This window comes from Chrysochloris asiatica, unplaced genomic scaffold (genome assembly GCF_000296735.1).
Source record: "Chrysochloris asiatica unplaced genomic scaffold, ChrAsi1.0 scaffold00390, whole genome shotgun sequence".
In the NCBI taxonomy this organism is placed as follows: Eukaryota; Metazoa; Chordata; class Mammalia; order Afrosoricida; family Chrysochloridae; genus Chrysochloris; species Chrysochloris asiatica.
In genome coordinates, this window is record NW_006408908.1 from 1723344 (window position 1) to 1739240 (window position 15897).

Consider the following 15897-nt stretch of genomic DNA (forward strand, 5'->3'; position numbering starts at 1 on the left):
GTACTGACTAGATGGCACCTAACAACAACAACATGAGTCAGAAATGACTCGATGTCACTTAACAACAACAAATAGCAGCTTCAAGGAGCCCTGGGAGCACAGTGGTTAATTGCTCAGCTGCTAACATAAAAGTCAGTGGTTCAAACCCATTGTCTGCTCCATAGTAGAAAGATGTGGTGATCTGCATTTGTAAAGGTTTATAGCTTTGGAAACCCTACTGGGCAGTTCTCCTCTGTCCTACAAGGTCCCTATGAATAGGCTTCATGTAGCAGCATCTACAGAAACATAGCAGCTGATAAGCCTTTTCTATCCCTGTTGTTCTTAGTGTTGTCCAGACTCAGAACAACCCTGTATAGGGATTTCAAGTTCGAATCACTGACCTTGCAGTTCAAACCAGCCTTCCAGTCTAGTGCTTATCCTATCATGCTATATCAGGACTCCTTTAGAATGATAGAAGCAGGCTTTTCTGCTACCAACCATTTATTATTTTAACAATTCTAACACGTTACTTCACAGAAATAATTTAAATGATTTATGTTACAAAATAAACACAACTGAAACCTGGCTGAGAACAAATATAAAGTAAACTGGAAGATCAAAACCTGAAAAGCAGATATTGAGGTCAGAGGTCCTTCTGCAGACACTAAATCGGAATCACAAATTTGGTTCTGAACTTCTAGAAGACCAAAACAGAAAAGAAATGCTGTCGCTTAAAGGTAACCATGGAATCCTGGTGTGGCACTGTAGGATAAGTGCTCGACCTCAAGATCAGTTTGAACCGCAAGTTTGGTGGTTCAAACTCACCAGCCACTCCTTGGAAACCCTATATAGGGTGACTATGTCTCAGAACCAACTCCACAACATTTAACAACAACAACAACAAAAGTATACATGATTAATCTCTCAGAGGAAGAAAAACTCTCTTTCCCCTTGATTCTGAATAAAATTTTCATCTGGTATTTTATGTGGTGGCAGTTGAACGATATTGGGGGGTGGCACACTATTCTTTTAGGAATGTAATAGCAGCTGGTTGTTGGTATAATCAAAGTCCCACCTCCGCTGCTAAGTTACATCGTGAAGGGAGTTGAGGGTTTTATACCAACGCGCTCATCAATGAAAGCCATCCCAAGAACAGCCCACTACGTAGCTTTCTGTTGATGTAGCTTAGTGAAGGATAAGACCTGTAACAACTCTGGTGAATGGATGTACTGTCTAGTCTCTAAATGATTCCTCACAAATATCAATTTTCTCAGTAGGGCCTTTGCTATGAGCCAGGCAGCAAAAAGTTTAAGGTTAGATTCTTTGAACTGTATTCCAGGTATCCTGCTATACAAATCTAGCTGTTTTCACCTAACAGTTAAGAAATACAGAATTCTATTTAATCCTATCCAACTTATTGGCTGTACGTTTTGTTTTAGGTGAAGTGCCATCTTTCTTCCCTTTTCTGTCCTGAAGAGTTTCATGCCTACCATTCTGGGGTTCTCAACTAAACTCAACACACAAATATCATTTATGATTTCCTCCACTAGCCTGGGCCATATGACTTGTAAGTAATCAAATGTTATTTCTCACAGATAAACCTATGCCTGGACTGCAAGATAATGGCTCAAGCCTGTTTACTAGGATTTCAAGTTAATCAGAAAACATACTCGGATTGAGTCTTCTTAAATCACAGCATTGATAGATCTAGTCTATTCTTGTCACACTGAGAAATTTGATTCCAAACTTAATATCAACATTTGGTAGCAACTTTGATTGTAAAGTCATTAATTGAACATAACTGGAATTTTTCAAATTTAGTACAAGTCTACTTGAAGTGTACGGCTGTATTTGGATAAATTTCAACGGAATGATATTTGTGCAACAGGACAAATGGATCTATAACGGGAATGATGCCAGAACACTTTGAAGAAGACTTATAAACCACATTTGTTTTTACTATGGTGTACCCTTGAACTTTTCTTGACTATACACTAGGTTGCTTTGTGACATCTACATTTCCATTTTGAATAGAATATAACTTGTAAGGCAAAGGATGTCTTGGGTATGCTTATCTTGAATTCCTTGGAACCTAGTTCAAAATAGATATTGGAAAAAAAAGACGGGAAAGTGGTGATGGTCAATTATTATTTTTAAGTGCCACTGAGTTGGTGCGGAGTCACAGTGACCCTGTATAGGGTGTCAGAGGCTGTAAATCTTTGTGGGAGCTAAAAGCCTCATCTTTCTCCTAAGGAGTGCCTGGTGGACTCAAACTGCCAACCTTGTGGCTCACAGTCAAGCACTTATCTGACAGAGCCACCATGCTCCTAGATGACGGTCAGTAAGGTGCCAAAGAATATACTGTTCATTGAAAAATAATTGCTATGTTTCTCATTATTTTCCTTTCATCCTGGTTACTTTTTTTTTTTTTTTTAATTTTTCATTGGTAAGATTTTTAAAGCATGGCACATTAAATGTCTTTGATAGAGAGACTCCATCTGACCTATTCTTTGTATTCAGAGTGACAGTTATGTGTGAACGCGTAACATCTATCTGTCACTTAAGTTTAAAGATATCAGACTCAACAATCAAGAATCCACATAAATAAAACCACTGAATGAAATAGAGAAGGAACTACCCTTGACACATTTGTTAATATCTATATAAGACCTTTTCAAGCTGGGCACCAAAAAAACAAATAAATATATCCCAACTGTTTGAGTTAAGTTTAAAAAATATATATATAGATGGTAGTAGTGATGTCCTGTGGAGTCAGTTCTGACTCATAGCGACCCTGTACAGGGTTTCCAAGGTTGTAAATCTTTACAGGAGCAGAAAACCTCATCTTTCTCCCACGGAACAGCTGGTAGTTTCAAACTACTGACCTTGAGGTTAGCGTCCTGACTTGTAACCACTATGCTATTAGAGCTCCATATATATATTTTTTAATCATCAAGAAGTCTAGAGAAGTAACTAGAGTTCTTTTAATAAAAATATTCTGGGCAAGCTACAATTTAACCAGCTTTAAAGTCCAGGAGTCCTGGTGTGGTGCTATAGGTTAATGCGCTGGACTGCAAAGAATGTTTGAACTGCAACATTGGCGGTTCACACTCACCAGCCACTCCTCAGAAACCCTATACAGGGTTGGTATGGGTCAGAACTGACTCGATGGCACTTAACAACAACAACAAAGTCCAACACTATTAATGTAGAGAGTTAGGCGTTGGGCTGCTAACCGCAAGGTCAATAGTTGGACTCTATTAGCTGCTTGGCAGGAGACAGATGAAGTTTTCTGCTTTACAGCCTCAGAAACCCTTTACAGGTCACTGAGTTGGAACTGACTCTACAGCACACAACCATCACCATCACCAAATTTAGCAGAAGGCGACAGAGCAAAGAAGGCAAGAGGAGAGATATCGCAGGCTCTGAGCCCATAGTATTTGAGGAAGTCTGATTTCTGCTGGGGGTGGCACATACTCTGTCCATTTATTATCAGGTATAAAATGCATTGAAGGGGCCTTAGGGGCACAGTGGCTAAAATGCTTGGATGCTAACTAAATAGTTGGGTTTAAAATAGATTCTAAAATCACAGAAAATATTCTTAAATAGCAACATGGATTGTACTATTCTACTTTGCCACACCCAGAATTTTAGTTCTAAATTCAATACTGATAATCAGTAGTAGATTTGATAATCAACCCACTACTATAATGGAACATAACTGTAGTTTTTCAAAATTAAATCTCAAGTGCATTTGAAGTTGATGGTCATGGTGGTGGTTATGTGCTGCGGAGTCAGTTCTGACTCATAGTGACCCTGCATAGGTTCTGACTTGTATCTGAGGTTGTAAATCTTGATGGGAGCAGAAAGCCTCATTCTCCTGTGGAACCACTGGTAGTTTCAAACTGCTGACCTTGACGTTAGCAGTTTGACTCATAACCACTACGCTACCAGAGCTCCTTTTGAAGTAGATAGTTAATACAATTAAAATAATAATAATAATAATTTAAAAACTATGTAAACTGTAGAGTTGTATTTGGACAACATGATAGGATTTAGGATATTCTGTATGCCTCCCTCTTTACCCCACTCTGCTCTTGAGTTTTCTTTTAGTAAATAATTCTTCTTTTTAAGCTTCTTCGTTTTAGACAGTTTTCTTTTTTTGACAAGCATTTAAAAATTATTTGTATGAAGACAAACAAATCAGCTAGAAACCTTTCTCTAGAATTGCTTAAGCAAACTCTCCTGAACTACAGGAACACTCTCAATGCCCTGGAGTACTGAGATTTTCCTCCGGCAGTGCACTGTTGGTGAGAGTCAGTGATTAGGCCTCTGGACATAAACCCTTCTATATATTTTTATCCATATACTTTAAGGAGTCCTGGTGTGGCACTGTAGGATACAGTACTGGTTGGTTTGAAGTGCAAGGTTGGTGGTTCAAACTCACCAGGCACTCTGCAGAAACACTATTCGGGGTCGGTATGAATCAAATACGACTTGACAGCACTTAATAACAACAAAGCAACATATATTTTCAAAGACCAGGCATTAGTCCTCCCTTGGTGGAAAAAAGACACAGATACAACCACTCTTTGAAGCAACAATGGATTTATTATTCCTCTAACACACGGTATTCAAGAATACAATTTTAAAATTGCAAGCAAACTTAGGAAGCTTAAAGACTGAATTGTGTCATAAACAGAAACAGCTAGAGGATGGTTTAGGGAATGGCTCATACACATGGATGCTCCTGATTGTGAGTACGGAGATGAGTAGAGCAATTGTCCTATTCTGTCCCAGGTCTAAATGGCATTTTAAAGATTCCCACTTTTTCCTCTCAGTACCTCTGAATTGTTTCTAATTCTTAATGAAGTAGTAAGAAAATACGATTAAATTCACAGATTTGTGGGTTTTGCTCCCAAGATAAAAACTTTTTATTTTTTATTTAAGGTTGTGTGTGTGTGGTTTTTCTTAGTTCATTTCACTGGAGGAAAATGGTCTTTAACCTACCACAATAGATTCTATTAATGTGTTCAAATCTCTTGATTTAAAAAACATATTTAAAGAAATATAGAACCATGCCAATTTAGGGAAAAAGATTATAGGTTTGGAATTACAATCATGGCATGTTATCAAGAACCCCTACACAATCAGTTGCCTACAAAGCAGAGACCAGAAACTAGAGATGTTTGTCTAGAGTTGTTTGTTTCACATATATAGCACCTAAGGGATGCTGACAGTCTACCGACATCCTGCTTCACTAAAAGTTGAACACTACTTTTGTTTACTAATAATATTCATTTTCTATCAATTAATGCTATGCTCATGGTGCTTAGTCATTAAGGATCTAAAGGGAACCTAAGTTAAAACATAATCTTGATTTATATATCCATAAATATATCATTTTACTGAGATGTCAGGTACTTGTTTCCTATTTTTTTACAGTCACAGAACACTAAAGATCTACAATGACATTGTGAATTCTAGTCTCCAGGGAGTGCTGCTGATTTATTCCCTTATTCTTACAGGTACCGGCTCAGCTAATTCTCATTCTATTAGGCTACTCTCCCTTGTTACAAACACATAACTCTATATAGTTCAGCAAACAGATGCCTGTCCTCTCACTCTGCTTTAAGTGACTTATGGCTGTTCTCTGTGCCTTCCCACTTCTCCTATCAGTCTTATTCTGATCAGTAGGCATGAGCGTGACAGGTCCACGTTCTCTCCTACCCAGTCCAGGGCCCTGGCTTTGGGACAATTACTTTCCATGCTATTTGGAGGTTTGTTCCACATCCTTCTGAGTGACTAGCTTTGCTTTATCTGACTGGAGCTGTTTAAATTCTAACCTGATGGTACTAAAATTTAGACTTGCCCTCTATGGGAAAATAAGTAAGCGGCAAATAGGATTATACAACATTCTGTCAATCACCTGATTGTGGTTTTCCTTTGGCAGGTTGAGTTTTGGAAGTCTGTCTCTCAGGACTAATTTCTTTCTCTTTTTCTGGCTCTGGAGGAGGTGGAGGAGTAGGAAGTGGAGCCTCAGCCAAGGAAACTTCTTTTTTCTTCGCTTTTGTTTCTTCTAGTTTCTTATTAACTTCAAAGGGACAACAAGAATGGATTTTCATTAGGGATTCCAAACCCAAAACACCACACCCATTGACTCTGAGCAGCTCTGTAAGACACGGTGGAACTGTCTGTCCCACAGGGTTTCTGAGGCTGTGATCTCTAGAGAAGCCAGCTGCTTGCTATATCCTTCTCCTGTGGATAAGCTGGTAGGATTGAACTTTGCAGCCTTTTTGTTAGCAGCCAGACACTTTAACCACTGTACAACCAGTGCTCCTTCATTTGAAGTAAGACAAACCTAGTTAACATGAGATTGTTCTTACTGGTTTAAGACTCAAATCATACTTCTGGTGTCTCTGGGAAATTACCCACACAAAGAGCAAAGATTTTAAGATTTCTCTGTCTGATAAGAAATACAATTTCCCTTACTTCTTGATAAGGATCCCTGGTGGTGCAGTGGTTAAGCACTTGACTGGTAACCAAAGGTTGGCATCAAACCCACCAGCTGTTCCCTGGGAGAATGATGTGGCAGTCTGCTTCTATAAAGATTTATAGCCTTGAAAATGCTATGAGGCCATTTTACATTGCCCTAGAGGGTCTCTATGAGTTAGGTTCAACTTGTCTTGAGGGTGGTGGTGGGTTGTGTGTATGTGTATATGGAGCAAGCAGAAAGGGCTGGCGAGGAGTGGCCAAATGTAAAAGCAATAGCCTAGAAGTTCCTAATAAAGAAAACTAGGGCACTTAACAACAACAACAACAAGGCAAATAAAGGACTACTTTATAATATCCAGTTGACAAAGTATAAAGCTTAAAAAGAAGGTAAAGAGCAACGTGTCAGAAGAGGTTGGGGGGAGGAATGTGCAGTCGTAACATAATGAGCAGGCACAAGGGGGCTTTGAGCATTCATGGAAACAATCATTCCCTTTTCATTCCATTCCCCCATGAACTTGTTTGAAGCTCTCTCCTATAGGCTCCATTCCCACACCCCCACACCCCCATGTTGCCATAACTCAGAACCAACTGACGACAGTGATATTCTTTTTTTGGTTTTAGATGACTATTTTCAATTCAGTGAGTGAAGAGGCTTCAAAATGGAAATTAGACTTTTTCTGATTATAATGATTGGTTGAAAAAATAATAAAAGTAATAACAATCCAAGACTCTAGAATAATAGGTTATGGTTTTCATGTGTCGTCGAGTCAATTCTGTCTCAAAGTGACCCTGTATAGGTCCAAGGACTGGCTGGTGAGTTTGAACCACCGACCTGTGCTTATTCTACAGTTGTACACCTGGAAGAAAAATTGCTGATTAAGTAATCTGTGTCACTCCTTTCCCCATCATTAACTATATTGAATATACTGCCAGACTCTTTTCTGTGCTTATGTATTTAATATATGAGAGGACTTCAAAATGCTTGTGGACAAATAGAATGAAAAGATAATGGAATTTTTCCATGAACTTTTTGAAGCCCCCTCATATTGTGGTGCTGGGGGTTCGTGCGCAGGAATGCAAGGTTGGTTTGTACCACGAGGTCAGCGTTTCAAACTTGTCAGCCACTCTTTGGAAACTCTATATGGACAGGGTCGCTATGAATCAGAATGGACTCAATGACACTTAACAAACAACAACCTGTATACATACTTTTGAAAATAAAAATGTGATTATTTTATTATTCTATGATCTTCTCTTTCCTACTTATCAGTATATTATGGGCATTCTTTCATGTTAGAATATATATAAAGTACCTCACCTATTTTTTTTTTTTTAACTTAATTGGATGCTTAGTAATGTGTACTAAGCATGTTAAGTGCTAAGGTTAACATTTATTGTTTTAATGATAAAATTGTTTAAAGTAATTAAATGATTGGAATGCAAATCTTAAATTAGTGGCAATTGAGTCTGCTAATGAATAGGATACAAAATCTTATTAGGATTCAAAATCTTCCACAAAATGCTGAAACTGTGTCTGGTAGCTATCAAAACCAAACTGACTACAAAATGTAGCCTCAAGAAAGATTTCAGAATTTCTTCAGAAATAAGAAGAGCAGAACTTAACCAACTGTGTTTCCGAACAAGATTCTTCTGCAAGATTGCTGTGCGAGGTTTCCTTACGCTTCTCAGTTTACTTTCTGACTGTTGGATTATATGTTACTCTTCTTACAATAATGTATGGTTTAGCTTTTGTTTTGTTTGATAGCTTCACATGGGTGTTTCTTTGGAAGCAGACATTTAGATGCAGGAGCTTGTTTTTTATGTCTGTGTTTCTGGATCTGCATGGAGTTTCTGGCTTATACTTAGGCTTTTTGGGTGTCAGTTAACTGATACATTAGGGTAGCTAAGTCATAAATCTAGTGATGGATGGCAGTGTGCTATTTAGATAATTGTAGAATCCTTGTGATATTAACAACTTCAGTCCTTTTTTTCATATACCAAAAAACTGCAGTTGCTAATATAACTAGGAATGATTGATGAACAGTAGGAATAAAAGATTGATTTTCCAAAGCATTTCTCAAATGTAGAATCACAATGAAAGCCTTGCATTGGCAGCAGATGGGTGAATATTCCTTTCTATAATAAGTTCCAAGAAGACTAAAATTTTAATGGCAATTCATTTATTGAAGGAGCCCTGGTAGTGTAGCAGATTACAAACTATACAGTTAATCACAAGGTAAGCCAATTGGATTTACCAGTTGATTCATGGGAGAAAGATGAGTCTTTCTGCTCCCATAGAAATCTGTTGTTGTTGTTAAGTGCTGTGGAGTCAGTTCTGACCTCGGGATTTCTGAGGAGAAGCTGGTGTGTTTGAACTGCCAACCTTGTGGTTCAGACAGCTTGGGAAACCCTATACAGGATTGCTATGAGTCTGAACCAACTTGGTGGCACACAATCACCACCACCACCACCACCACCATTATTGGTTGGTGAAGAAGGAAGGGGTTCAGGATGGTTTAACATGGATGAGCTATAACCCAGAAGTAGACTAATAAACAAGTAATTAATAATCATTAAGTTAATAGCAACCCAGGTAGATTGAATGGAAATAAATTGTTTCGTTTCTATTCCAAAAAGAGCATTAACTCACTGTTTCCTTGTAGTTAATTAATTTAAATCCTAAAACATGCTTAATATTAATTCTGGTATTTTGTTTGACAATAAAAACAATGCTTTCAGCAAGATGACTTCTTCTTTTTATATTAGAGTTAAATTCATAGGAAAAGAGAAAATATTTTACGTAGAAAACATATGCAGCAGAAAGTGAAAATCAGAAGTAGAACATATCCTTGTAGAGAATAGTAATTTCAGTACAAAGTGAAATCTCTGCAATCATACGGTAATTTTCTCCTAAACTCATTAAAACCACTTTTACTTACATAAGCTCAAAATTACAAAGAAGTATAATTACCTTTATTCTTTTTTTTTTGCATCTCACTCACAAAAATTTCTTTTACTTTTTGGTGTAACAACTCTTTATCTATGTCAGCATTGACTTTTATCAAAATGTTTTCTGGCTCTGAAAACCATTGCTCCAATAAAGGCCAGTGGTCCAAGAAGCCTGTAATTCTATAAAATAAAAATAGTATATGAACATCACATATTGACTGACATATTGGCACAGCATTAAGTATGGCTTATTTCACGGGGACAATAAAACAGTAGATTATCAAAATCATTGAATATGAAAAGGCATCTTTTAGAAACCTACAGGTAACGTGTTATCACTTATTTCAGATTTGAGAAGAAATCATTTAAAGCCATTAAGACTTTCTATTTTTTCCTTGAGAAACATGAAAGAGTAAAAGAAGAGTTGAAAAGTCACCATTTCAGGAAACCATTTACGTAAGTTGAGTTTCTTTAAGTGAAAATCTATGCAAACACAATGGACTCATGTTAGTGATGCTCATAGTTAAATAACCCTGAGTGCTCTCCTAATGGTAACTGCAGCCGAATCCACCATCTGCCATCTGCTTTTTTCTTAGAGACAGATATTGAAGAGATCTTTAAGTAAGGATAGATGGCTCAGATTTATTAACTTTATTCACCAGTTTTCTTGGAATGATTCTTGAACCCTTCATTTTTTACTTAAGAGAGGCAGCTTTAATGCAGCTCAGATGACTCTTCTCTGGCTCACTTCCTATTTTTAGACTGCTCCTAGTGGTTTCATGAAATCATCTAATTTTGTCTAAAATCTTCTTGTCCAGTGAGTAAATTGCATACATGCAAGAAAATGTCAGAAAACTTCATTATAACACAACAGAAATGGTCTTATAACTAAGCCCTGTCGTCTGAAGGATGTTGCTATTATTGCGTGTTGTCCAGTTGGTGCCAACACATAGTGACCCTATATAACAGACTAGACTGCCCCATAGGGTTTTCTGGGTTGTAATCTTTATAGAAGCAGATGGCCATGTCTTTCTCTCACGAAATCACTGGCAGGTTTGAACTGCAGACCTTGTGGTTAGCAGCGGAGTGCTTAATCATTGCGCTAACAGGGTTCCTAGTCTGATGGCTACATCCCTTGCCACTGAGTCAATCCTGGCTCCTAGTGACCATTAAGACATTGGAGAACTATCCTATAGACTTTCAAAGTCTGTAATCTTTACAGAAGCAGGTCGCCATGTTTTTCTCCTATGTAGCTGCTGGTGGCTTTGAACCACTGACCCTTAACCACATTGAAAACTCATAGTCTTCATTCATATTTGTTGAATGAAGATTGTGTAAGAAGCACTTGTAAATTACTGTAACTGTGAATGACAATGCTGCCTGATTTAATTTGCACCTTTTCTATATAATGATTTGTACTTTGAATGTAAGTGAGCATGTAACTATGTCACTCAACCTCAAACTTACTAAGCTTCGTTTAAACCTGTTGAAAAAAAATTGCCACCAACCATAGTTCCCACAGCACTTTCTACGTCTCCTTTGGGTTCAATAAGTCATTGCAATGACTATACAGAACTCAGACATTGTGTTGACAGTTAGGGGATTTATTAGCAAAGTTAACAAGTTACAAATCAGAGGCAAGAAATGCTCAGGCCACAGTTCTTCTAGTTAGAAGACTCTCCTCAGCTGTGCCCACATGCAGGGCTTTTTGCTGGGACAATAAAGTTTATTTAGGAGTGCAGAGAAATGGAGATGTGCTCAAAGGAACTCCATTCCAGTATAAGACTCAGCCCGAAGGCTCTTGGCTTAGCTCCATGGGTCAGCATACATATTGTTAGGAGTTATTGATTCATCTTCAACTCACGGCAACCCTATGAACAACAGAACAAAACAATGTCCGGTCCTGCACCATCCTCACAATTGTTGTTATTCTTCAGCCTATTGCTGCAGCCACTGTGACAAGCCGTCTCGTTGAGGGTCTCCCCCTTTTTTTTTTCTGATCCTCTTCTACTTTACCAAGCATGATATCGCTCTACAGGGACTGGCATCTCCTGATAACGTGTCCAAAATATGAGAGAAGAAGTCTCGCCATCCTGGTTTCTAAGGAGCATTCTGGCCCTACTTCCAACACAGATTTGTTTCTTCTTCTGGCCGTCCATGGTGCTTTTAATATTCTTCTCCAACATCATAACTCAAATGCATAGATTTCATGGTCTTTCTTACTCACTGTTCAACGTTCACATGCATATGAGGAATTGAGAATACCATAGCTTGTGTCAGGCAGACCTTAGTCCTCAAACTGACATTTTTGCCCATGAACACTTTAAAGAGGACTTGTGCAGCAGATTTGCCTAATGCAATACTTTGTTTGATTTCTTTACAGATGCTTCCATGAATGTTGATAGTGGATCTGAGCAAAATGAAATCTTTGATGATTTCAGTCTTTTCTCCATTTATCGTAAGTTATTTATTGGCCCAGTGGTGATGAATTTTATTTGCTTTACCTGAAGGCTGTGTCTTTTAATTTTCATCAGTATTTTAACTCCTCTTTGCTTCCAGTAAGCAGATAGTATCATCTATATATAGCAGGTTAACAAGTCTTTCTCCAATCTTGATGCCATTTTCTTCTTCACCTAATTCAGCTTCTTGGATTATTTGCTTATTAAACAGATTGAGTAAGTATGGTGAGAGACTACTTGATGTGCACCTTCTCTTATTTGAAACTATTCACTATCCCTGTGTTCTCTTCAAATGACTGTCTCTTGGTCTATGTACAGGTTCCTAATGAGCACAATTAAGTATTCTGGAATACCCATTCTTCACAGTGTTATCCATAACTTGTCATGATCTACACAGTCAAAAACCTTTGCATAGTCAATAAAGCTCAGGTAAACATCTTTTTGGTATTCTGTGCTTTCAGTCCTTGGCTTGCGATATTTTGTTTATAGAATCTTCATTATTTCAAGTTGAGGACTGAGTTTTCTCTTCAGTTCTTTCAGCTTGAGAAATGCTGAACATGTTTTTCCATTTTGGTTTTCTAACTTCAGGTCTTAGCAAACCTAGATTCCCCAATCCCCAATTAAGAACTTGGAGACACCCCACTTTACAAGAAAGTCTTATGCCTAAAGTCACTCAGCTTTACTTGCTCTTTTTGCTGGGAAGTTCAATAATAATAATAAAAAAATTCTGTCTTGGATTCTGGTTCTTGGTTTTGCTGCTGCTGCTTCTCTGCCACTTCTCTGGTGTCACGGCTTTCTGTTCCTCAGTCAAAGAGGTTCAATGCACAGGGATCTCTGGGTTCATAGGGCGTACTCCACTACTGGCTCTCCTTTGATGGTAGAGAGGTACCCTCTCCTGCTTCTGAGATGGCTCATTTTCAATTCAATGGAATGGTAACATTAACCAATCACCTCATTAGAGTTCCAAGTGTTTACAATCACAATCCTGTTAACAATAACTTACAAGTGAATCATATCATCCACCAGCATCTTCTTGTACCTTCTCTTCGTTTGGTGGCATTTACAAAGACTATAGCTAGAGTTCTGGTATGGCACCATAGGATAATCACTGGACTGCAAGACCAGTTTGAACTTCAAGCTTTGTGGTTCAAACTCACCAGCTGCTACTCAGAAAACCTATACACGGTTGCAATGAGCTGGAACCAAGTTGATGGCACTTGACAATAACAACAATGAGTAGAAAAGACAATAAATAATTCACTACACTTCACCTGTAAAAGGCTGAATGCTAGCAGATATATCGTTTTTCTAATTCTGATGATTCCAAAGTAGCTAATTTTAAGTCTTTTCAAAGGGTAAGAATAAGAAGCAGACATTTAGATTTAAACTAACCTGTGCTGTATTTGGTCTTTTAAAGTTTGGTTCCCATCTTCATCTTGAGTATCAGCAGCTACATGTTGACTGATAACTTCAGGAGAAGTTTCACGTACAAATGTTTCAGCTGAGGCATGAAAATTACTTAATCAGATAATCTGTTAGTCAAATGCTACTAGCTACAAAATAGAAGGTTGCAAGAATGCCAAATAATGATTGGTACAATGTTATTTTAAATTGTCTAACAGTACTGTAAAAGAGATCAATTTGGGAATTAAAATTCAAATTTTCCTTGAAAATTGTAGAAAATGCAATCCAGTGCAACACTAGAGAGAAGCTGTAGTTTCATTGTAAAGGATCTCAGGGTTGGTTATGAAGAACAAATAAGAACAAAAATTATTGGTCATCGTGAACAGTGTGCTTGGAAAGACTTAGCCAAATTAGTAAAAGTAATGAATTGACAGGGCATTCAAAAATTTAAAAAGCATAAAAATGAGACATTTGTTAATATTATATTGTAATACAATAAAATAATTTCATTGTTTCCAGACTTTATAGCCCCCCCATAAAATAGATGTAAGGAGTTGAACATAAGAGACCCCAAAGCAAAAAACAATGTCTGCAATTCTGACTAAGTCCTATTCTGAATTAATGGTAGAAAGTTCAGAATACTTAAGAATTTAAAATAAGTGGAAAACCGTAAAGAGGCAATAAAGACTTGAATTAGATCAAAGGAATTAGAATTACTCAATGAATGCATGAGAACATTGAAGAATGAATTAATAGTGCTGAAGAAAATGAAGGACTGTCATGGTGTACAGCAATCAGTGTTCTCCATCTACATTCATGATAGAACAAGAGGAATTTAGAATACAGAATAATGCATTTAGGTTATTTATGAAATCCAAAGCTGACTGACATCAGAATGGGTGATGGAAGAAGATTGTGGGGGCTCTTCTTGGGAGATGCTATCACTACCTCACATGTGTCAAGGATTTTAGCACTTGGAACAGCAGTGCTGCCTACCCAAAACCTGCCCAGGCATCTGCCAGTTCATCTTCTCCTCCCTTCTGCCTTCACTCCCATGATCACATCCTAGATTTTGTGATCACCTGATTGTCACTATATCTGAAACCCTGACAACTATATTTTTACCACAGGCTTTTATACTCTGGCACTACCATATAGCTGATGAGTTTCTTCAATGTCATTTAGTAACTAAATTCTTACCATTTTTTCAAATTTACCTGATTCCACTTTATTTTAGGGTGTTGGTGGTTATGTGCTGGGAAGTCGGTTCTAACTCATAGTGACCCTGCATAGAGTTTCTGAGGCTGTAAATCTTTACAGGAGCAGAAAACCTATCTTTCTCCTGTGGGATGACTGGTGGTTTCCAACTGCTGACTTTGAGCTTACCAGCCCAACTCGTAATCAGTACGCAACCAGAGCTCCTTGTTGTTGTTGTTGTTGTGAAGTGCTGTCGAGTTGGTTCCGGTCCATAGCGGCCCTATTTAGGGTTTCCAAGGAGTAGCTGGTGAGCTATACGCAACTTATATTGCACAGAATCTAATGGGAGTTAATGGAAACTAACAGAAGTTAATGGAAAGAAATAAAGTAAAAGAACTGAATAGAAATTTCAAGAAGACAAAGTGAAGTATAATAAAGAAATGTACAAAGGCCTAGTGTCAAAACCAAAAGGGAAGAACATACTCAGCATTTCTCAAGTTGAAAGAACTGAAGAAAAAAAATCAAACCTCAGCTTACAGTATTGAAGGATTCTATGATGTGGCACTGTGGATAAGAACTGGACAGTGAACCACAAAGTCAGCAGTTCAAACCCACTAGCTGCTCCTCAGGAACCCTATATAGGGTCGCTATGAATTGGAACTGACTCAATGGCACTTAACAACAACAAAAAATGGGCAAAATATTGAACTAAAGAGGAAGCACCGAAAGAAGATAGAAGAAATACACAGAATCACTGTACCCAAAAGAAATGGTTGATATTCACCTATTTCAAGAGGTAACATACGATTAAGAGCCAATGGTATTGAAGGAAGAAGTCCAAGTTGCATTGAAGGCATTAATGAAAAACAAAGCTCCAGTAATTGATGGATTACAAATTTAAATCTTTCAACAAGCTGATGCAACACAGGAAGTTCTCAATAGAATCTGCCAAAATATATAGAAGACAGCCATCTGGCTAACTAACTCAAAGAGAACAATATTTGTGCCCATTTTTAAAAAAGGTGATGCAACAGAATACAGAAATTATTGAGCAAGATCATTATGATCACATATGAATAGCGTTTTGCGGAAGATGATTAAAAAACAGATGCAACAGTATACCAAGAGGGAGTTGCCAGAAATTCATGATGGATTCAGAATAGGAAGTGAAGCGAGATATTATTACTGATATCACATGAATCTTTGCTGTAAGCAGAGAATACCAGAAAAGTTTTCCTAGTGTTTTATTGATTACAAAAAGATATTCAACTGCATTGTTGTTGTTGAGTCAGTACCGACTCATAGCGGCCCTATGTACAACAGAACAAAACACTGCCCAGTCCTGGGCCAACCTCACAATTGTTGCCATGCTTGAGCGCATTGATGCTGCCACTTTGCCAATCCATCTCACTGG

General features: G+C 37.8%; 1 protein-coding gene across 1 annotated transcript in view; it reads right to left on the bottom strand.

The window, feature by feature from the left end:
• Window positions 1-15897, bottom strand: part of SPEF2 (sperm flagellar 2) — a 366767-nt gene that overhangs the window by 172562 nt on the left and 178308 nt on the right. Inside the window, 4 exon segments of the mRNA XM_006876554.1 lie at window positions 1407-1481; window positions 5909-6073; window positions 9446-9603; window positions 13275-13383. Of these exon segments, the coding sequence (XP_006876616.1) occupies window positions 1407-1481; window positions 5909-6073; window positions 9446-9603; window positions 13275-13383 (507 nt within the window).